This window comes from Dermochelys coriacea, chromosome 4, assembly GCF_009764565.3.
Source record: "Dermochelys coriacea isolate rDerCor1 chromosome 4, rDerCor1.pri.v4, whole genome shotgun sequence".
NCBI lineage: Eukaryota > Metazoa > Chordata > Testudines > Dermochelyidae > Dermochelys > Dermochelys coriacea.
In genome coordinates, this window is record NC_050071.1 from 144,033,539 (window position 1) to 144,056,402 (window position 22,864).

Consider the following 22,864-nt stretch of genomic DNA (forward strand, 5'->3'; position numbering starts at 1 on the left):
AACACACCAAGACAGACGGGATTAAGACTCCCAATGTAAGTTTCATTTAACAACAGAGAGAGAAGATACAGGGGTAAAACCAGCGACATTGACACAGACTGGGGTGTGATCAGTGACACAGGCAGCAACACACACGAATGTGCAAAACCACTCAAGTGCACGTGAGTCAGGGTCTGCACGCTCAGCTTTCCCAGGCCTGGCGTTTTGCACATGCAAATTTGGGGCCCAAGAAGGAGGTGAGAGTCTTGTGGGGCAGCACAAGCCCCACGGGCCCTACGTCAAAGGTGGAGTCCCAGCTGGAGTCCCCAGTCCAGGGGACGATCAAGCCAACCTCACGACCGTGCCTTCAAGGACAGATCACACAGATGGCCAGAATGGAGCTGAGAGCAGATGCAAGTGACCTCCCCCCATCTCCGTGGACCCAGGCCAGGTCTCCCTTCCACAGCGGGTGCACAGCTGCTGCATGGGGAAGGGAGCTCAGCATCCTCCCCCAGTTGTTAAAGGGGTAGCACAGGGCGACAGAGGGGGCTGTGTTGTTGCATGGTCTCCCCTCCATCTGCCTGGGGAGAGTGAAAAGGTCATTGGCACAACAGGTCCGTTTGCCAGCGATTGCTACAGTGTGGCGTGTGCGCGCGCACACACACACACACACACACACACACACACACACACAGAGCGAGAGAGCATGCGACAGAGCTCCTGTATGATGTGAATGGAGCCCTGAACTTCGCCTCTAGGGAGGGGCAGGAATGGACAGCTCCATGACCAACCCCTATCATTCAAGCAGTGCACCCCGAATGCAGAACCCACACAAGATGACCTCACAAAATCTGGCAGGTCCGTGTAATGAGCTGGCAAGGTTCCTCCCACACAATTAGCTGCTGTGGAATCTGCTAAGAAAGGGTTAAGTGGCTCAGAAGCAGATGGGAGAGGCTCTCTGGGGAGAGAAGATTGAGGGTGTGGGCTGAGCACTGAGGAGGGAGGAACCCTGGAAGACAGTTTAGCCTGAGACAAAGGTTTGAGCTGCTGCTTGTACCTTACTGGGGATGAATTTGGACTGTCACAGCTGAGAAAGGCAGAGAAGGGATGACTCACCAGGAATTTAATATCACTTTGGGAACTAGAAATTAATCCCATCTATATCAGCCCCAGAAAGTTTTAGGAGTGGAAGTGCTGGGTTGCAGGCATTCCAGTCCAGTCCAGTCTTATCAGCTCCCAGCACATGCAGCAGGGCCCAAAACAGGGTCAAAGTCCACAACAGAAGAGGGAGATTTCATTGCAAAATAAATAGTCAAACCTCCTTGTACCTTCTGTCTACAGCCCCCTTCCCAATCCATCTCCCATCCCGGGGGCATCCGTTACTGAGGAGACTGCTGTAAAGTAGCCACGGCACAAACTGTGACCTGCTTTTTACACTGTTAGAATCCAGTGGAAACACTGGGATTCCGTCTGCAGCTAATTAAAATCCAGGACAATCACCCCAAATGAAAGATGTTATAGCCATGTAATGACCATGTCCCAGTTCATTCTGCAGCTGCAGAGGCAGAAAGAATCTAGAAACTGGAAACTAAATTCCCTGGGGCAGGGATTGTGTCTTGCCATATGCAGGCCCAGCACCCTGCCCAACGGGGCCCTGGTCCTGACAGGGGAGCTTTCAGCATCACCACAACAGAGATAACCAGTTATTACTCCACTAACAAATCTTATTCCCAGAACCGTGCAGATGCCATTAACAAGCTACGGAACTCATTGCTGCAGGACACAAGCGGCAAACAGCTCAGGGTTAGATTGTGTCTTGGACATTGTACCCATACAAGGGAGGTAGAGGGAGAAAGAACACCCCGCCCCCCCCATATCTTTTATGGGAGACCTGGCTCTTGGCTCCAGGCATGGAAGAGTAAGTATTTACTCACTGCCTAAAGCAGATGGCCCAGGAGGGGACAGGAGCTCCCACTCACTGGCCAAAGTGGCTGAGCCAACCAGGGGAGTGAATGCAAGGTTACTAATTTACTGCTGGTATAGGACAGGAGCAAATAACTACCCATCTACTTACAAGCAGGGACGGAAAAATGTAGAGGGGTGTCCGTGAGCCACCCTGCCTCCTTGGGCAGTGCAATTTACACCCCACCCTTTGCTCCAGATCTGTGCCCAAACTCACATCCTGTCCCTTAGTAAATATCCAGAAGGCAAGGCGTCTGTGGTTAAAAAACCCAGCAGCTAAATGCACTAGTTGAAATGAGATCTTGTACTTACTGGACATTTATACACACGTGGGAGGAAAACAAGATCTGTTTAGAAACAGTCCAGCCACTGTCACATATTCCATCACATCAGTGCAGAGAACAGAAACACTGCCAGGGGAGCCTCAAACTCTGCAGTAACATAGCAGCAGGGCCCGGCAGAGGCGGGGGCAAGCACGGGCAGAGGTTTCAGGCAGTGGCAGCCACACATACAAGTAGAAAACCCCTCCCCTCTTTAACCCCCAAATTGATTGTCTGTCCCGGTGACATTCGGAGGGAGACGGAGGGATATTCGGTGGCACATGCAGAACTATTCTATGGTTAGCTAAAGCAGATCATTTGACTGGCACCAAATGGCACTGGGTTTGCTTTCTGGAGACAGAAAGCAGCGTTCTGCATTGGAAAGTGTATGAAATCTAGCACCACTTCGCTCCGCCAGTGCTGGCAGTCTTTGGCACCCACCATGCTTCCGCTTCAGGATTAAGTCAATGTGGCAATTAGAGATCAGGACGAGACCTAACGCAAGAGGCTGATTATCCCACAGCTGCTGCTGCTGGGTTCTTGCACCCTCCTCGGCAGCATCTGGTGCTGGTCGCTGTCTGAGATACTGGGCTAGATGGACCTTTGCCAGACCAGAACAGACCTGTTTCCAGGTTCCTACAAATCAGCTTCTTCCTCAAACACCTGCCCAGTTCCTCCCAGAATATCCCTTATGAAGGGGGTAAACTCCCTCTCTCCCTTCCTCCCATAAAGGAAATCCATAAAGCCACCACTTTATCCTCCCTGCAAAAATCCCTCCTTAAGATTCACCTCTGCCATGCTGAGGAATGAACCCCGCCAATTGGCCACACTATGCAGGCCATGAGCTGTGGTTACTGGTTACTGTGCAGTTTGTTTAACTGTTGTCTTGCCTTCCACGCTCTCTTTGTATCATCCCCCTGCTGCAGGTAGTCATAATGCAAGACTGAGCTCTTTGGTGCAAGAGTTGTCCTTTCCCTCCATGGCTGTGCAGCTGGGGCCCCTGACTGCAGCCTCTAGGGGCTAACAGAATGCAGAATAATTAATAATAGTCACCATAGTTTTCAGTCTCCTCCTGATTTTTAGTGGCAAAGACAAAGTGGTGCATAAAGTCTCTCAGGCACACAACAGGATTCTATTCTTTCAAAAAGAATGAGTTTCCTGATCACCACTTGTGGAATGAGATTAGAAGGTTAAAATCAGCAATGGAATTGGAGGAGAAATGCCTTTTCTACAGGCAGAAACACATTCCCACATCAGGTGACTCACACAAGAGACTCAAGGACACTCACTATTATTGCCCGTTGATGTGTGGGCAGTGTGTGATAAGTCAGCACACACGGAGGAGCGCCTACTGCTTACCATGACTCAGTGCACAAGCAACATGCTGTCATTGTATGGAAGAACTTGATACTTACAAAGGACACCCACAAAAGATTGTGTTCGTCTTGTGCGGGTTTCCACCATATGGCCCAACCCTCCAGAATTTTTGCTGCAGTTGGGAACAAATTAATGCTAGAATCAGGCTTCACTTCAAAGAGACAATGTGCGTCGACCCACAATGGCAGAAACTTGCATAGATTCAACACAATGGGCTTCAACTGCTAATGATACAGAACACAGGTGAAATCTAGTTATCGGGCTACAGTGAGTTCTAAATGTCCTCTCTCACCATGTTAAAAGTATTTTTAGTTCAAAACAACAAAAGGGACAGGAGAGTGAAGAGGGTCAGATTCTGATCTCGGGGTAAATCTGCCCACATTGGGAGTTGCTCCAAAGTTACACCTGGGCCCCCCAAGATCAGAACTGGCCCAAAAATCTTGAAAACAGAGTTTATTCCTTTCGTGGTAAGAACACAGATAACCCTGTGTAGTGTTTTCTTATTCAATTGTGTTCCTCAAATACTATAAACCCCAAACAAGCATAACACACTAACCAAGTGTGTCATGTCCCCTTCTAGTGGCTAGTCCAATAGAAGATAACTACCTACTGTGTCTGTCAGCTGATAGAATTACTCCTTTAGTTCAAGTGATGGGGCAACCAGAATTACACACAGTATTCAAGGTATAGGAATACCGTGGACTTATATGGAGGCATTATGATATTTTCTATCTTATTACCTATCCCTTTCCCAACGATGCTAACAGTCTGTTCACCTTTTTGACTGCCGCTGAACTTTGAGCAGATGTTTCCAGAGAACTATAACTCCACAATGACTCCAAGGTCTCTTTCTTGAGTGGCAACAGCTAATTTAGACCCCATCATTTTGTATGTATAGTAGGGATTATTTTTTTTCCAATGTGCATTACTTTACATTTATCAACATCGAATTTCATCTGCCATTTGCCAGATCCCTGGGTAACTCTTTGCAGTCAGCTTTGGACTTAATTGTCTTGAGTAATTTTGTATCATCTGTAAATTTTGCCACCTCACTCTTTACCCCCTTTTCCAGATCGTTTATGAATATGTTGAATAGGACTGGTCCCAGAACAGACCCCTGGAGGATACCACTATTTACCTCCCTCCATTCTGAAAACTGACCATTTATTCCTACCCTTTGGTTTTCTTTCAACCACTTACCGATCCATGAGAGAACCTTCCCTCTTCTCCCAGGCCTGCTTACTTTGCCTAAGAGCCTTTGGTGAGGGACCAAGGTAAAGGATTTCTGTAAATCCAAGTACTCTAGATCACCCTTGTCCACATGCTGGTTGACACCTTCAAAGGAATTCTACCCTCGTCCTGGTTTCCGTAACTGCTGCTAGGCTCTGGCACCTGAAGAAGCTGCTGCCCAGCTGGGAGGATAAAATCGTCCACCAGCTGGCTGAGCGCATACCCTCCCCTAATGCCTTCCTACATCTGGCACGTCACATGCTGATATCCCATCATTCTACGAAGTCATTGTGCTGCCCCCTTCCTCTCAAGCCAGCCCCTGCCACACCTAGAGTCCAAGCCACAGTGAAGGAGAGGGAGGGCAGATGCCTTTTTCTCTGCCACCCCACACCTACATGTCTCTGCCACCCCAATACCCGCCCAATCAGGAGCAACTAACAGTCACCAGGAATGCAGGGGGCATTAAGGAAAGAAAGGCGTTCAGGGCACCTGCAGATCACAGGGTCTATGCAAATAAAACTACCTTCAAGTAAACACGTTTGCCCTTCTGAACCTCAGTAGGCTGGCGCCAGAGAGGCAGGTCTTACCTTCAGCCACTGGTGTGATGCTGATGACTTTAAGGTTAAGGTTTGGAAGTGGAATGGCACAGACGTCCTTCCCCAGCCTTTGAATGGGAGGCAGAAGAAACGTGATTTCGTATTTGTGTAGTATCTTCAGAAACCCTACCTGGAAGGGGGGAAAGAAATGCAGGTTGCAGGGTCACCTTTGCCATCGTACTGAACACTTTGCAGCAACAACACTGACCACAGAATTAAAATAACAAGGTGCCAGTGAGACAGGAACTGAATCCACAGGAACCAAAGCCTAGTTTGAGGGGCTGGCTGGTCATTTGTGTTACCGTAGTCAACTGAGATCAGGGCCTCCTTGCACCAGGCGCTGTATAAACACCTAGTGAGAGACAGTCCCAGCCCTGGAGAGTTTATAAATCTAGAGAAGAAGGGAAGGATTATTACTACCATCACACAGAGAGGAAACTAAGGTACAGAGTCACACAGGGCAGAGTAGGAAATAGAAGTCATATCTCCATACACCCAGTCCAGTGCCTTAACCGTGACACCACCCGAAATAAACGGTTAGAAGGAGGGACTGGGGAGCCAAAAGCTCTGAGTTTTCATTCCGATTCTTCCACCAACTCAATGTGGCCTTTGTTGCTCCATGCCTCAGTTTTCCATCTGGAAACTAGAGATGGACGGCTTCACAAATGTGGGCGCAATACTTTGAGGGTGTCTGATGAAAGGCGCTGTACAAGGGCAAGGGCTTGGGTTGGAGGCCAAAGAAAGAGAATGAGCATGGGGCACGTGCTACTCTTTCGTATCCCAGATTGTTGCAGATGGGCCACAAAGCAAAGGCAGCTCTCATTGCTGTTCACCAGGTAGAGAGTCTACTGGGGGTGCAGGGAAAGTCCCCAGGCTGATCTGCTGCTGGGGTGGGTTCCTCAGCTATCAGGATAATCCTCCACTGATGTTCCCTGGCTGGGGTGGGGGTGCTGCATGGCACAGCTGGGAGAGGGAATGGGGAGAGGTGTGATACAGCAAGGTGCAGGAGACCTGGAGGGCATGAAAACCATAGTTCCACTACTAGGCAAGTCAGCAGCAAGGCCCTGATCTGACCCCTCTGCCCTAGGCACCCTAAGTCAGTGATGGCACCTAAAACAGGGGAGGAGGGCAGAGCTGATCAAAAAGTCCACTTTTTTTGTTTGATAAAATGGAATTTTTCATGAAAAAAATTCTGGTCCAGTCAAAAAAAAGTTTAACTTTTTTGCCAAAAAACCCTAAAAAACACAAAGTGTTTTAGAGTAGCAGCTGTGTTAGTCTGTATTCGCAAAAAGAAAAGGAGTACTTGTGGCACCTTAGAGACTAACAAATTTATTTGAGCATAGGCTTTCGTGAGCTACAGCTCACGGATGCATCCGATGAAGTGAGCTGTAGCTCACGAAAGCTTATGCTCAAATAAATTTGTTAGTTTCTAAGGTGCCACAAGTACTCCTTTTCTTTTTACAAAGTGTTTTGGATTTGCACAACCAAAAATCAAAATTTTTCTATTTTAAACTGTAAATTTTGGGTTGTTGTTTTTGGTGTTCAAAAACCAAGAACAGAAATCAAATGGTTCTTTCTTAAATAAAAAAAATATTTTTTTAAATAGGGGTTTTTATTTAAATGAAATACTGGTTAATTTTTAAAAAATAAATTTATTTAAAATTAAATTTGAAATTCAAAACCTATGTTAAGGCCTAAACTTATAATAATCTATTAAAATAATTTAAATTAAACACACACAAAAAATATTCATCAGTACATTTGCTGCCAAATTTTAAGAAAGTCAAATCACTGAACTGGTGAAAGTCACTGGCTAACACCCAGAACCACAGTTTGCTGAAGTGCTAAACAAGCTTTTGAAAGCAGGAGTCTCTTCTGGGGGTACAGAAAAAATATTTTTTCACTTCAGCTTGTTCACCCAGTTCAGTTCAATGATTAGTTCATACGAAGTTAAGAAACTAGTTCGGAGTTGAAAAAGCAGAAAAGTTTGTTTTCCCCTTCCAATTTATGAACCAAAAACAAGGTGTTAGAGGATGAGGTCTACTAGTTCTAAAATCATGAAAGACATAACTGAAAACAATCAATTCAATACACTACTCCTACAGATAATACTTCCTATGTTTAATAAATCAATTTATTTTAAATGCAAACCATGCTTTGATAAATTTTTTTGCTTATGGTAACAGCTTATTTAAGGTAATTTAATTTAAAAAAATTAAATGCTGTTTTTGTGCATTTTAAATTCAATTTGAATGTCAATCCAAATAGAGCCTGAATCAATCACAATCAAATCAATCATCTAGTAAATAAGAATGGCATCATTCACCATTTCCTAACAGAATATTAAAAATTAAGAATCTGAATAAATGTAAGTCAAGCTAAATAACTGCTTATATAAGCAATACATATAGTGTAGCCTCCTGTTAGCAAAAGTAAACACCAATTTTAGTATAAAGGTTCCATTTAGTTGCAAATCAACATGTTTTAATGGCTACCAATCAATGAAAAAAATCAACCTTTCTTTAGGAAAACAACAGAAAAGTAAAAAGAAAAAACATAGAAGCATAGAGTTAGAAGGGACCGCAAGGGTCACCTAATCTAACTCCCTGCCAAGATGCAGGATTTGTTGTATCTGACCCATCCTAGACAGACGGCTCCAGCCTCCTTTTGAAAACCTCCAGTGAAGGAGTTTCCAAACCCCCCCCCTCCCCAGGCATCTGTTCCATTGTCCTACTGCTCTTACAGTTGGGAAGTTTGTCCTGAGATTTAATGTCAATCTGCTATGCGGTAGCTTGAACCCATCGCCTCTTGTTCTGCCGTCTGTGGCAAAAGAGAACAACTTTTCTCCATCTTTTTTATGGTAGCCTTTCACATGTTTGAAGACCGCTGTCATGTCCCCCCTTAATCCCCTCTTTTTCAAACTAAACATACCCAGTTCTTTCAGCCTTTGCACATATGACTGGCATTGCATTCCATCCCTCTGATCATCTGTGTCACTCACCTCTGGATTCTTTCCAGTTTCTCTACATCCTTTCTATACATTGGTGACCAAAACTGGACACAGTGCTCCAGCTGAGGCCTACCCAGTGCCGAGAAGAGCAGTACTGTCACCTCCTGTGACTTGCATGTTATGTCTCTGTTAATGCAACTTCAATTGCATTTGTCTTTTTTGCAACAGCATCGCATTGCTGACTCATTGGGATCCACCACAACTTCCAGATCCTTCTCAACGGTGCTGCCGCCAAACCAGTTATCCCCCATTCTGAATTTGTGCATTTGGTTTTTCTTCCCTCAGTTCTCCAATTTATCAAGAGCCCTCTGAATTAAAATGATTAAAATAGTTTCCTGCCTGCCAATTAAAATCAGCAATTAAAAATCAATCCACTCTGTTAAAAAAACAAGATGGGGGTTTGATGAAACCTTGAAACACTAAAGAAAAGCTTTTGACAACAATGATAAAAAAATTGCTTTTGTCACACCACCAAAAAATAGCTTCCCAACCAGCGTTGGGGGGGAATGGGAGACGGGGGGGGAATGACAGGGTGTCAAGGGACATAAGAGGCACCTGCTTATACCAAACACTCCACATCCAGATCAGCCACAGACACATTAAGAAGCAATGATTGCTGTACCCTGTCAGGAGCTGGCTGGGCAGGGAACTGATGGGCAGGATCCCCTGGGAAGTTAATATGAGGAGAAAAGGAGTCCAGGAGAGCTGGCTGTATTTTAAAGAAGCCTTATTGAGAGCGCAGGAACAAACCGTCCCGATGTGCAGAAAGAATAGCAAATATGGCAGGCGACCAGCTTGGCTTAACAGAGAAATCTTCGGTGAGCTTAAACACAAAAAGGAAGTTGACAAGAAGTGGAAATGTGGACAGATGACTAGGGAGGAGTATAAATGTATTGCTAGAGCTTGCAGGGGTATAATCAGGAAGGCCAAGGCAAAATTGGAGTTGCAGCTTAGCAAGGGATGTGAAGGGTTTCTACAGGTATGTTAGCAACTAGAAGGTGGTCAGGGAAAGCACGGGCCCCTTACTGAATGGGGGAGGCAACCTAGTGACAGATGATGTGGAAAAAGCTGAAATACTCAATGCTTTTTTTGCCTCTCTCTTCACAGACAAAGTCAGCTCCCAAACTGCTGCACTGGGCAGCACAGGATGGGGAGGAGGTGAGAAGCCCTCAGTGGTGAAAGAACAGGTTACGGCTATTTAGAAAAGCTGGACGTTCAAAAGTTCATGGGGCCGGATGTGCTGCATCCGAGGGCGCTGAGGGAGTCGGCTGATGTATTGCAGAGCCATTGGCCATTATCTTTGAAAACTCATGGCGATCGGGGGAGGTCCCAGACAACTGGAAAAAGGCAAATGTAGTGCACCTGAAGAAGTGTTTTTTTACCCACGGAAGCTTATGCCCAAATAAATCTGTTAATCGTTAAGGTGCCACCGGACTCCTTGTTGTTTTTGTGGATACAGACTAACACGGCTACCCCCCGATACTTGATCTGTGCCCTTGTTTTTCAGATGCGGAAAGTGAGGCATGGAGCAGATAAGCAATTTGTCCCAGCCAATCCATAGCAGAGCGAGGAATAGAAACCAGAGCCTTGGTCTCAGTCCCAGGCCCCAATCACCAGACCATGCTGCCCCTGAAGTTTTCCAACCCCAACTTTTCAGCCCTGAAAGCCTTAAAGTGAAATAGATTACAAATACATGAACAATACATCAGAACCTCAAGGCCCCAACCAAGATAGGATCGCACTGTGCAACACACATACAGCAAGAGACAGTCCCTGCCCCAAAGATCTTGCAACCTAAACAGACAAAGCGGACAAAGGAAGGATTCTTATCCCTTTTTCAGAGATGGGGAGCTGAGGTGCAGAGACTAAGGCCTTGTCTACACTAGAAAAATGTTGTAGCTATGCCAGCAAACTCTGCAAGCGGAGCTGCAGTGCACACCAGCAAAAGAGCACTTTTGCCGGTGAATCTCATACTGCTGAAATAAGCTACATTGGTAAAAGCACCTTCGTGCCAGTTTAACTTCATTTACAGTAGGGCTTTCACCAGCATGGTAATGTCATAAGAAATAAATATATGTAAATATCACACCTGTAACTGACATTGGGAACATATGGAAAGGATCTCCAGCCCTCTACTGTTGCAGACAACCCCCTTATATTCTCCCGTTCATGGAGTTATGATCGCTGTTACTAGACTGGCAGATGTTTTAAGCATAGACCTGCGTTAAGAGACCAGCCCAAAGTCACACAGGGTGAAGTCTATTTCCTGGGCCCTAGCCACACAGAGAGAAGTGCAGCATAGTCCCCAGTGAGTTCAGGTGTTTAAAAGTCCTATCAGTCCTCTCTGCTCCATGTGGTTATTAAGTTGACAGCATCAACAGTGTTGAATCAACACATTCGTCTGATGTTTAATTATCCACATTCCTGTTGCTCTAATTAAAAACCAACACACAAAAAAGCATTTAACTAGTTTGCTTTTCCATTAGGACCAAGGCAGCGATAATCCTATTCCCAGTGGGCCCATGCCTGTGCCACTAACGACAGCGAGCGATTGTCCAATAACATCAATGAAGACAGGGATCGGGCCCAGCGCTTTGAGACCCTCCCCCCTCAGCAGGTCTCAGAGCCCAGGGACTAGCCCAAGTGGGAACATCTACACTGCTATTCTTTGCCCTGTAGCATGAGCCCAAAGCCTTTTCCAATAACTCATAATCCACTTTGCAACAGGGGAATAAATTATAAATGTAGCGTGAAGTCATTCTGACCCCAGTCAGAGCAGCTGGGTTTGAAAGCTACGTATGAAATCATCTTTTTCCTTTACGCCGCTTTTCCACACTATAGGAATCCAGGTGAGTTCTCTTTTGGACTAGAAAATGCCAGAGAACTTTGGGCCAGATCATCAGGTAGCATAAATCAATGGACTTCAATGGAGCTGCACTGATTTGCACCACCTGAGGGTCAGGTCCTTTAAGCGTGACTGCATCTAACATAGAAAGCAGCAGATTTCAGCCAATATGAAATGTTCGGCAGTCTCTTTCCTGAGGTGCAAACAGAGCATTGTCTAGAAGCTAATCCGCTTTGTGGAAGCAGCGATTTAGTACGTTTCCAAGGGAAAAAAATAAAGGTTAGAAAGACAAGTGGAAACAAACAATTCTCAGTCAGTCTCTGACGTTTCACATTCCTTGATTCCCACCCCAACAAGCACATGAACTGCAGGCACTTTTCTCATTTCTAACACGATGGGCAGGGAGGGTTAACAAACATAAAACCAGCCACGCTTGGTCAGACCAATGGTCCATGTAGCTCAGAGTCCTGTGTTCCAACAGTGGCTAGTGCAGATGTTTCAGAGGGAATGAACAGAACAGGGCAATTAGCAAGTGGTCCCTCTGTCATCCGGTCCCAGCTTCTGGCAGTCAAAGACACCCAGAGCATGGGGTTGCATCCCTGACCATCTTGGCTAATAGCCATTGACGGATCCATCCTCCAGAGACTTATCTAATTCTTTTTTTAACCCAGTTTACTTTTGGCCTTCACAACATCCCCTAGCAATGAGTTCCACAGGTTGACTGTACATTGTGCGAAGAAGTCGTGCCTTATGTTTGTTTTAAACATGCAGGCTATTCATTTAATTGGGTGACCCCGGATTCTTGTGTTATGTGAAGGGGAAAATAACACTTCCCTATTCAGTTTCTCCACACCAGTCATGGCTTTATAGACCTCAATCATATCCCCCCCCCCCCCCCAGTCATCTCTTTTATAAAGATGAACAGTCCCTGCCTTTATAATCTCTTCTCATACCGAAGCTGTTCCATACCCCTGATCATTTTTGTTGCCCTTCTCTAAATCTTTTCCAATTCCAATAGATCTTTTATGAGAAGGCTATCCAGAACTGCACACAGTATTCATGGTGTGGGTGTACCAGGGATTTATATAGAGGCATTATATTTTCTGTCTTATCTATCCATCTCTTTCCTAATGGTTCCTAACATTCTGTTTGGTTTTTTGACAACCACTGCAAATTGAGTGGATGTTTTCAGAGAACTATCCACAATGACTCCAAGGTCTCTTTCTTGAGTGGTAACAGCTAATTTAGACCCCATCATTTTATATTTACTGTTTAGAAACCATTCTGTGGGCATTACTTTGCATTTATCAACACTTAATTTCATCTGACGTTTTGTTGCCCAGTCACCCAGTTTTCTGAGATTCTTTTGTAGCTCTTCGCACTCTGCTTTAGACGTAACTATCTTGAGTAATTTTGTGTCATCTGCAAATTTTGCCACCTCACTGTTTACCCCTTTTTTCAGATCATTTATGATGCATCTGGCATTGTACAAGCCACAAAATGAGACAATGGAAAGAGCTGGCAGTCTAATAGATGGGCACAGAGAAGAGGAGTGCCTTGGGAGAGCCCAAGGTAGAGACAACTCAGGGCTTTATGAATATGTTGAACAACACTGGTCCCAGAAGCTAGGAACAGGTGACAGGGGATGGATCACTTAGAATCATAGAATCATAGAATATCAGGGTTGGAAGGGACCCCAGAAGGTCATCTAGTCCAACCCCCTGCTCAAAGCAGGACCAAGTCCCAGTTAAATCATCCCAGCTAGGGCTTTGTCAAGCCTGACCTTAAAAACCTCTAAGGAAGGAGATTCTACCACCTCCCTAGGTAACGCATTCCAGTGTTTCACCACCCTCTTAGTGAAAAAGTTTTTCCTAATATCCAATCTAAACCTCCCCCATTGCAACTTGAGACCATTACTCCTCGTTCTGTCATCTGCTACCATTGAGAACAGTCTAGAGCCATCCTCTTTGAAACCCCCTTTCAGGTAGTGATGATTCCCTGTTCTGCTCATTCCCTCTGGGGCACCTAGCATTGGCCACTGTCAGAAGACAGGACACTGGGCTGGATGGACCTTTGGTCTGACCCAGTCTGGCCGTTCTTAGGGCAGATCTTATGGGAACCCCTCTATTTACCTCTCTCCACTGTGAAGACTGACCACTTATTCCTCTTTTTGTTTCCTACCTTTTAGCCAGTTACCAATACATGAGAGGACCTTCCCTCTTATCCCATGACAGCTTACTTTGCCTTTGGTGAAAGGCTTTCTGAAAGTCCAAGTACACTATATCCACTGGATCCCCCAGGGCCACATGCTTGTTGACCCCCTCAAAGAATTCTTGTAGATTGGTGAGGCATGATTTCCCTTTACAAAAGCTGTTTTGGCTCTTCCCCAGCAAATTATGTTCATCTATGTGTCTGACAACTCTGTTCTTTACTATAGTTTCAGCCAATTTGCCTGCTACTGAAGTTAGGCCTACTGGCCTGTAATTACCAGGATCCGCTCTGGAGCCTTTTTTAAAAATAGTTCTTAATGAGATATCCTTCACTCATCTGGTACAGAGGCCGATTTATATGATAGGTTACAAACCACAGTTACTACTGTCATTCTGCAATTTCATATTTCAGTTCCTTCAGAACCCTTGGGTGAATACCACCTGGTCCTGGTGACATATTACCATTAAATTTATTGATTTGTTCCAAACCTCCTCGGGGACACCTCAATCTGGGACAGTTCCTCAGATCTGTCACCTAAAAAGAATGGCTCACGTGTGGGATCCTCCCTCACATCCTCTGCAGTGAAAACCAATGCAAAGAATTCATTTAGTTTTTCTGCAATGGCCTTGTCTTCCTTGACTGCTCCTTTAGCACCTTGATTGTCCAGTGGCCCCACTGACTGTTTGGCAAGCTTCCTGCTTTTGAAGTACTTTAAAAATGTCGGCTCTTAATTTTTGTGTCATAAGAACATATGCGTCATTTACTAGTTGCTCTTCCAGTTCTTTTTTTGGGCTGCCTAACTATACTTTTACAAAAAGAAAAGGAGTACTTGTGGCACCTTAGAGACTAACAAATTTATTAGAGCATAAGCTTTCGTGAGCTACAGCTCACTTCATCGGATGCATTTGGTGGAAAAAACAGAGGAGAGATTTATAAATATATATATATAAAATATATAAAAAATATATATTTATAAATCTCTCCTCTGTTTTTTCCACCAAATGCATCCGATGAAGTGAGCTGTAGCTCACGAAAGCTTATGCTCTAATAAATTTGTTAGTCTCTAAGGTGCCACAAGTACTCCTTTTCTTTTTGCGAATACAGACTAACACGGCTGCTACTCTGAAACCTATACTTTTACACTTGACTTGCCAGAGTTTATGCTCCTTTCTGTTTTCCTCAGTACGATCTGACTTCCAATTTTTACAGGATGCCTGTCTGCCTCTAACAACCTCTTTTACTCTGCTGTTTAGCTGTGATGGCTTCCCCCGGAGGGGGATGGTGGGGGAGAAATACATTTAGTTTGAGCCTCTCTGGTGGTGTTTTAAAATAATTTTCATGCAGCTTTGCAGGCGTTTCACTCTTGTGATTTTTTAAATGATAGAACAGTGCTACTAGGCACTAGTATCTCTTCCTTTTGTGAAGTGCAAGTGACACTCGCTCACTTTTCACAACGCGAGGCCTCCTAATGGTCTAAGCAGAGACTATAACCATAAATCCAATCTGACAATTGAATCTGCCCCGATGTTATGCTCATTTGTAGTGCCTAGGAGCCAGGGCTGCACTTTGCTAGGCTCTGTACGAAGACAGACGGGTCCCCGTCTCAAAGAACTTACAACGTAAGTAGCCCTCTGTCCCCACGCAGAGCCGTAGTGAACTCAGTGGCAATGAAAGGATAGGGGTCTACGTAAAACGTTCCCATTGCAGGATCAGAGCCCTGTTTTAGAGAGCTCCCTTTGTACGCCTGTCCCAAGATGGCTGAGAAGGTCACAGTAACACGACAACAAACAGCAGAGGGAAAGAAAGCTGGAGGTATCGCCAAGGGAGAGAACAGCTGCTTCCAGCAGAGATTTGAAGTGAGAGGGAAAGGCCCCAGGGCTGCGCCGGACGGTGGGAGCTGCAGGGGTGCAGGCTCGCAGGTCAGCGGTGACCAGGGATACATAGCAGGTCAGGGAGGCCATTTCTAGGGGAGTAGAGGGGTCCTGGAGGTCAACTAGAGCAAGTGCCTGGAGAGCTTTATAAACCGCAAGGGTTTTGAACTGGATCCTGAAGTGAGTTGGCAGCCAGTGCTCTTGGGAGATGGGCCGATGCACATACACTCAGGAGATACGAGAAGGCCGGCAGAAGCACCCGGTGCGTGCTGGAGCATGGACAGCGGGACCTGGGGAGTTGGAGGAGAAGGGGGTTGCAATGAAAGGAGAGGAGCTGACGGCACAGGAGAGGAGGAACTGTAGGCTGGGAAAAGCATGTCTCCTACCCCCCGTGTGTATAAACCACGCAGCATCTCATACCAAGGATAGGCTCCAGATTCATCATCAAAACTCAGACCTGCCCTGAGTACAAACTCTGCTGGGATCTTTCTTGAGGCTGGTAAAAGGAGGAATTAAATCACGGCCATCCCTGCTAATGAGCCCATAGTGCCGTTTACCCAAAGAATTCTACTATGCACTAGTTCCACTCAACATCCCCCGCCCCAAAGAGGTTTATGGTCCAGGATCCTATTAGCAAAAGGCCTTCTGAAGACACGGGAAGGGGAAGTTCCGTCAAGTTAAGAGGGAGGACAACTGAGCAAATGCCAGCTTAAAACAAAAAAACAACCGATCTCATTCAAACTTGCAGCAAATCCATCTGAAAATTGATGGCCTGCATCTTCCACAGGACTCTGGGAAGACGCTTTATTACTAGGACTGTCAGTTAATCACAGTTAACTCACACTATTAACTCAAAAAAATTAAAAGTCAGAACAAGCATTCACGTGACACTGTTGTAGCTGGCATCACAAGATATTTTACAAAGATTCTTATGCCTCTTCATGCTTCAGCCATCGTTCCAGAGGACATGCTTCCATGCTGACGATGCTCATTAAAAAAATAACACGTTAATTAAATTTGTGACTGAACTCCTTGAGGAAGAATTGAACGTCTCCTGTTCTGTTTTACCCACATTCTGCCATGTATTTGATGTAAATGCATAATAGTCGGATGATGACAGAGTACGTGTCGTTTGTTTTAAAAACACTTTTACTGCAAATTTGACAAAATGCAAAGAAGGTACCAATGTGAAATTTCTGAAGATAGCTACAGCACTTGACCCAAGGTTTAAGAATCTGAAGTGCCTTCCAAAATCTGAGAGGGACAGGGTGTGGAGCATGCCTTCAGAAGCCTTAACAGAACAACACCCTGATGTGGAAACCACAAAACCCAAACCACCAAAAAAAGAAAATCAACCTTCTGCTGGTGGCATCTGACTCAGATGATGAAAATGAATATGCGTCAGTCCGCACTGCTTTGGATTGTTATTGAGCAGTACCCGTCATCAGCATGGTCGCATGTCCTCTGGAATGGTGGTTGAAGCATGAAGGGACATGTGAATCTTTAGCGCATCTGGCGTCTAAATATCTTGAGAGGCTGGCTACAACAATGTCATGAGAACACCTGTTTTCACTTTCAAGTGACATTGTAAACAAGAAAAGGTGGCATTATCTCCTGCAAATATAAACAAACTTGTTTGTCTGAGCAATTGGCTGAACAAGAAGTAGGACTGATTGGACTTGTAGGCTCTAAAGTTTTACATTGTTTTATTTTTGAATGCAGGTGGGTTTTTCTACATAATTCTACATTTGTAAGTTGCACTTTCATGATAAAGAGATTGCACTACAGTACTTGTTAATTGAAAAATACTATTTATATTTATTTTTCATTACAAAGTGGGCATTGTACACTTTGTATTCTGTGTTGTAATTGAAATCAATATATTTGAAAATGTAGAAAACATCCAAAAATATTTAAATAAATGGTATTCTATTATTATTTAACAGCGCGATTAATTGTGATTAATTTTTTTAATCGCTTGACAGCCCTATTTATTACATACCATTACTCAGAGGACTCCTTCCCTTTTAGTACTCTAACAAGCCTGAACCTGTATCAATCAGCTGTGGGTTTATTGTTGCAGATGGCTGCAGATATTCTCCCCTTCTTTAATTGCTGAGCCAATCTCATCAGAAGGTGTGAAAACAAGCAACGCGACAGCAGAGGAGCCGAACGATGAATGGGAACCGAAACTGGGCACATTTCCAAAACTGATTTTGCTGATCAAAAAAAACCAAAAAAAAACAGCATTTGCTGCTGCCAAGAGATCCAGGCCAGATGCAGGCAACACTGCAGCTTCCCAGCTTGAGGATAGTCAGATTTTTAAGGCCTGACGGGACCATTTTGATCACAAATGGTGACAGGATAACACAGACCAGAGATCAGAGTAGCAGCCGTGTTAGTCTGTATTCGCAAAAAGAAAAGAAGTACTTGTGGTACCTTAGAGACTAACAAATGTATTTGAGCATAAGCTTTCGTGAGCTACAGCCCAATTCATCAGATGCAACGATGAGCTGTAGCTCACGAAAGCTTATGCTCAAATAAATTTGTTAGTCTCTAAGGTGCCACAAGTACTCCTTTTCTTTTTACAGGCCAGAGAGGCTCACTCGATAATTTCTGCATCAAGCCCTAACTTCTGTCTGGGCTACAGTCTAGAAAGACATCGAGTCTTGACTGAAAGAAGTCAGGGCTGGAGAATCCACCATGACTGTTGGTAAGCTGCTCCAATGGTCAGTTACCTTCTGTGACACTGCACCCCATATTCTTCATAGCGGCCCCATTATAATATGATGATGACATAATTATGCTGCATGTGGTACAAGATGTGTCTTGCGAGGTGTCATTGGACAAGTTATGATTTGCTGAATACAATATTCCTATTTGTGTGCATGTATCATTTTTGTATGTGAAGTCATAAATATTGACTATGTACCCATATTCCAGATGTAGTTACACCTGGGTGACCCCCACTAGGCAAGATGCTTCTAGACAGCTGGATGTGAAGGGCCTATTCAAGGTAGTGGGACATTAGTGGAAATAATAGCCCTTAGGACAGTGTTCACCAACCGTCGACCATCAGCTGGTTGATCCTGGAGATTCTTCCAGTCGATTGTGATCTCTGGGTGCGGCAATGCAGCGGGGCTGCCTGCTGCGGCCCCACACCGCTTCCAGAAGTGGCCAGCACACCCTTGTAGCCCCGCGGGACGCGAGTCTCCAAGCGCTGCTCCTGCCTGCAAGCACTGCCCCCGCAGCTCCCATTGGCCAGGGACAGGGAGCTGTGGCCAATGGGAGCTGCGGGGGCAGTGCCTGCAGAGAGGGGCAGCATGCAGTGCCACGTGCCCCTTCTGAGGGGGCACGTTGGCTCCTTCCAGGAGCGGCGTGGCAACATGGTGCACTACTGGCTGGGTGAGAATGGAGAGGGGGCCCAGCTCGTGATGGGGAGGAGGTGCCAATGTGCCTGCATGGGGCTGGGGTAGGCAGGTGGCCTGCCTTAGCCCCAGTGCGCTGCCAACTGGGAGCCAATGGAAGTAAGTATCTCCCGACGGGAGCCCGCACCCCAACCTCCAGCCCTGAACCCCCTTCCCCATACCCCCTCCTGCAGCCTGAACTCCCTCCCCCTCCCTGAGCCAGCAACCCATACCGCCTCCTGCACCCAAACGCTCTGCCCCAGCCCGGAGCCCCCACCCACTCTGCAAACCCCTCGGCCCCAGCCCAGAGCCCGCACCCCCACCCAACCCCCAATCCCCTGCCCCAGCCTGAAGAAAGTGAGTGAGGGTGGGGGAGAGTGAGCAACGGAGAGAGAGGGGGATGGAATGAGTGGGGCAGGGCATCAGGGAAGGGGCAGGGTAGATCCTAAATTCAAAAAGTGATCTCGGGTGTAAAAAGGTTGGAGACCCCGGACTGAGGAAAGAAGCTTATCCTCCACCTGGTGAGCCTTCTTGAGAACACTCCAGCCAGCCCATGGACAAAGGCTGCTATGACTCATCGGGACATGTAAGGGCTTGGGATCAGACCACATGACACTGAACTCCATTTTGGTACCCGTATTTTTCCCCAAACTGGACTGGGAGCTGAGTTTGGAACAAAGGGTTCCCGCCCTATAGAAAAGCTATACAAGGTGGGGAGTGGCATCATCTTGTCCCTCACTCCCTACACAAGAGAACCCCTGGACACACGTGAGGAACAAAGACAGAACTGGGGGAAGTGCTGATCCCAGGCTAAAGGGATTTCTATCCTGCGTATGGAAACCTGGTGGACTGTTTGTATCATCAGTCAGGGTGAAAAACTGGTCATTCAAATCCCATCCCATCTAATATGTCAGACACAGTTTGTGTTTTTATTTGCTAAGTAATCTGCTTTGATCTGTTTGCTATCCCTGATAATCACTTCAAATCTGTCTTTCTGTAGTTAATAAACTTGTTTTACGTTTTATCTTTACCTGCGTGTTTTGAGTGAAGTGTCTGGGGAAAATCTCAGCTCAGTTAACAAGGGCTGGTGTGCATATTCCTCTCCACATCGAGAGAGGGGCAAACTGGGTAATAAATTCACACCGGTCGGGTTTTTGATCAGGGCAGGACGGTAGAGCTCTGGGGTCCTAGGCTGGGAAGCTGGGGGTATTATAGCTGTAGACTCCCTATTGTTGGCTCATTCATACAACTGCAGCTGGATAGGTCCCTGCCTTTGTGAATGCTGGTGGGAGCATAGGACCGGGAGCGGTCTGCAGCTTGTCACAGCAGCACAGCTGGTGAGTCAGAGGGCTCAGCGGTACCCCAGTTCCAGACTGAACCCGAAGGGTGACAACCCATCACACCCTCATTGTTCAAAATCCCACCTTCTTTGTAGTCTGAATTTGTCTAGCATCACCCTCCAGCCATTGGATCTCATTCTTTTCCTGCTAGGTTAAAGAGCCATCTGCAGTCAGAGGTCTCTTCCCCATACAGGTAATTTCTAAACTGTGATCAAGTCACTTCTTAATCTTCTCTTGGACCAACTCGAGAAGCAGTCGCAGGAAAGCACTAAAATCAACCCAAGTTCCGTTCCTCCCTTCCTTGCTTCTCTGCAGAGCATGCAAGTTCACAGGAAACAGCATGGTGAAATGCAAAAAGAAGGTTTAACATTCGCCAATCAGGAACACTCAGCCCACTTCCGATAAGCATTTCGTGAGTCCTACAGCCCTTTGTCTAAATCCACAGGAACACGCGGTCTGGGCAGAGCGCGTGAAAGCCCCATAGGGTACATCTACAGAGCCTGCAGCAGCCAGCCCCCCAGCCTGGGTCAGCAGACTTGGGCTAGCATAAGCCCCTCACTCTAGGCTTTAGAGCCTGAGCCGCAACTTCAAAGCACTGTCTACGCAGCTATTTTTAGAGTGCTGGGATGAGCCCCACTCCCAGGCTGGGAGGCTCGCTGCCATGGGCTGCGGAGACAGACCCATGAAGGTCAGATCCCACTAGGTGTTGACCACCAGTACTTCCCAGAGACATCAATGACAGAGGACCTGGGGTTCATCTTTGACTTGGCCTCTCTCCAGATCCTCATACCCCGGTGAGACTGCAGATTCTTCTCTGCATAACATCTCTCAAGTCTTTGCTTACCATTCACGCGCTCAAACCAGTCATCTCACATCTCAGCTACTGCAGCACACGCTTCTCTGACCTTGATAGCTGCTATCTTGCACTTTCGTCTATTCAAAAACCCTGTTGCTATGATCATTTTCCTAACCCATCACTTTGACTGCATCACCCCTCTCTTTGCATCTATAAACCAATATATGCTGAGCGAATATATATAAAATCACATCATCAATATGTATTATTCACAACACAAATTAATATGCATTAAGCACACAGTATCAATGAAGCATCATATTGTATATATATTTCTTGTAGTTACATGGCCTGAATCAGCCTACGTCTTTCTATAATCCTGTTCACTTATGTTAAGAATCCCATAACACCTTGTATTAGCTGAAATAAGCTTTGGCTTAAATAGATAGGAAAACTGTCAGGATCAAGACATATGAGCGTTCTACCCTGGTACAAGCCGAGGAGGTGCTTCACGCCCTTGATACCTGGAATTCATGTGTTCAGATCAGGCGTACACCACGGCACCAGAAAAACAAGGTAGAAAGAGGATTGAGTTAATCAAGCCTCAAGGATGCAGACCACACCTTTTTACAGGATAGAAAATGCTACCTACATGCACTGCTGCTATTAGAGAGACAAGATGGGTGAGGCAATATCTTTTATTGGACCAATAAAATTAACCCTGTCTCTCTAACATCCTGGGACCAACGTGGCTACAAGACTGCATACAACATTGCTGCTATAGCAATGTGGACTGGCTGTCTTCTTGACTTAAGTTCAACTTTTCAAACACAGTTAGTTTTTGCATACGAAAGGAAGCAGCGCTGCCGGATGAGCCAAGCAAGAGTGCCTTCGGTACTTAAGGGAACCTCCATGCAGGTGGAAAAAAGGGTAACCAAACATCTACTAAGCAGAGAACTAAATTTACTAGCCCGAGAGGCAAGATCCAGGGAAAACTCCCATTGAGAAATCTTACCCACTACTTCAGTCACTGATAGCCACCAGAGTGCCACCCCGTCTTCCATTCAATAGCTTCATCTTCCATATCAGCCTTTCGTTAGCGGGTGTAACTTTGGAAGCAAGCCTTCTTTGTCAGGGGAATGCAACAGGCTGCCCAAGATGGCTTCCCGAAATTAGCATCACATTGAACCTTTTTCCCCCCGTACTCTACTATTCCTGACATTCAGCAGTACACCTGACCGATACTGGTTATTTGGTCTCGAGTATATTTCATAATGAACCACTGTGTGGTGAAGCAACTGACAACACCTTTTACCAACACATCCCTCCGCTGGCTCCCCCTCTGAAGGGCAGTGCCTCATCGTTTCCTTATGTTCCTCAGTCTGTCTGTCTCCACCTATTGTCTCTTGCCTTAGACTTAGACTGCAAGCACTTTGGGAAGGGATCACTTGTCGGCTCTGTGTTTGTAGAGCACCAAGCACAATGGGATCCCAGTCCAGGACCGCGGCACTTAAGCACTGCCACAATACAATCAACCAGCAGGATCAGCACTGCTATTCCTAGGTCTGGGGAGGTTTTATGCCAGGGAAAGATGCTTGGTTGTTGGCGCTAGAAACAAAGTCTTCTGTCTACTCACTGAATGGGCGTGAAGACTAAGAGCTCTCCACTCACCCCAGAAGTGGTCTCCGCGAGTCGGGGCTGTAAGTGCGGTGTTGGGGGTCATCACCGGCAATCCCTCGAATCAAGAATGATCTGTATCATGGATGTACATGTGGGTCCTTGGATGACTCAGGAGTCCGATCCTGGAACCACAGATCTGCCTGCAGTAGATACAGACATTTCCTGGCAGGCCACCTGACTTCTGGGAGAAAGTTCTTTCCTTTTCCTTCCTTCTCTCTTGTTTCAGCTTTGGGGGCAAGG

General features: G+C 45.9%; 1 protein-coding gene across 5 annotated transcripts in view; it reads right to left on the reverse strand.

Moving 5' to 3' along the window:
* Positions 1–22,864, reverse strand: part of C4H20orf27 (chromosome 4 C20orf27 homolog) — a 172,707-nt gene that overhangs the window by 52,013 nt on the left and 97,830 nt on the right. For all 5 annotated transcript variants that reach the window (XR_006280666.1, XM_038399985.2, XM_043512871.1 and 2 more), the window contains one exon: positions 5,456–5,594. Coding sequence is in view for 4 of the 5 variants with exons in the window: in XM_038399985.2 (XP_038255913.1) it covers positions 5,456–5,594 (139 nt within the window). In the remaining variant the exon portion in view is untranslated. The remainder of the gene's footprint in view (positions 1–5,455; positions 5,595–22,864) is intronic.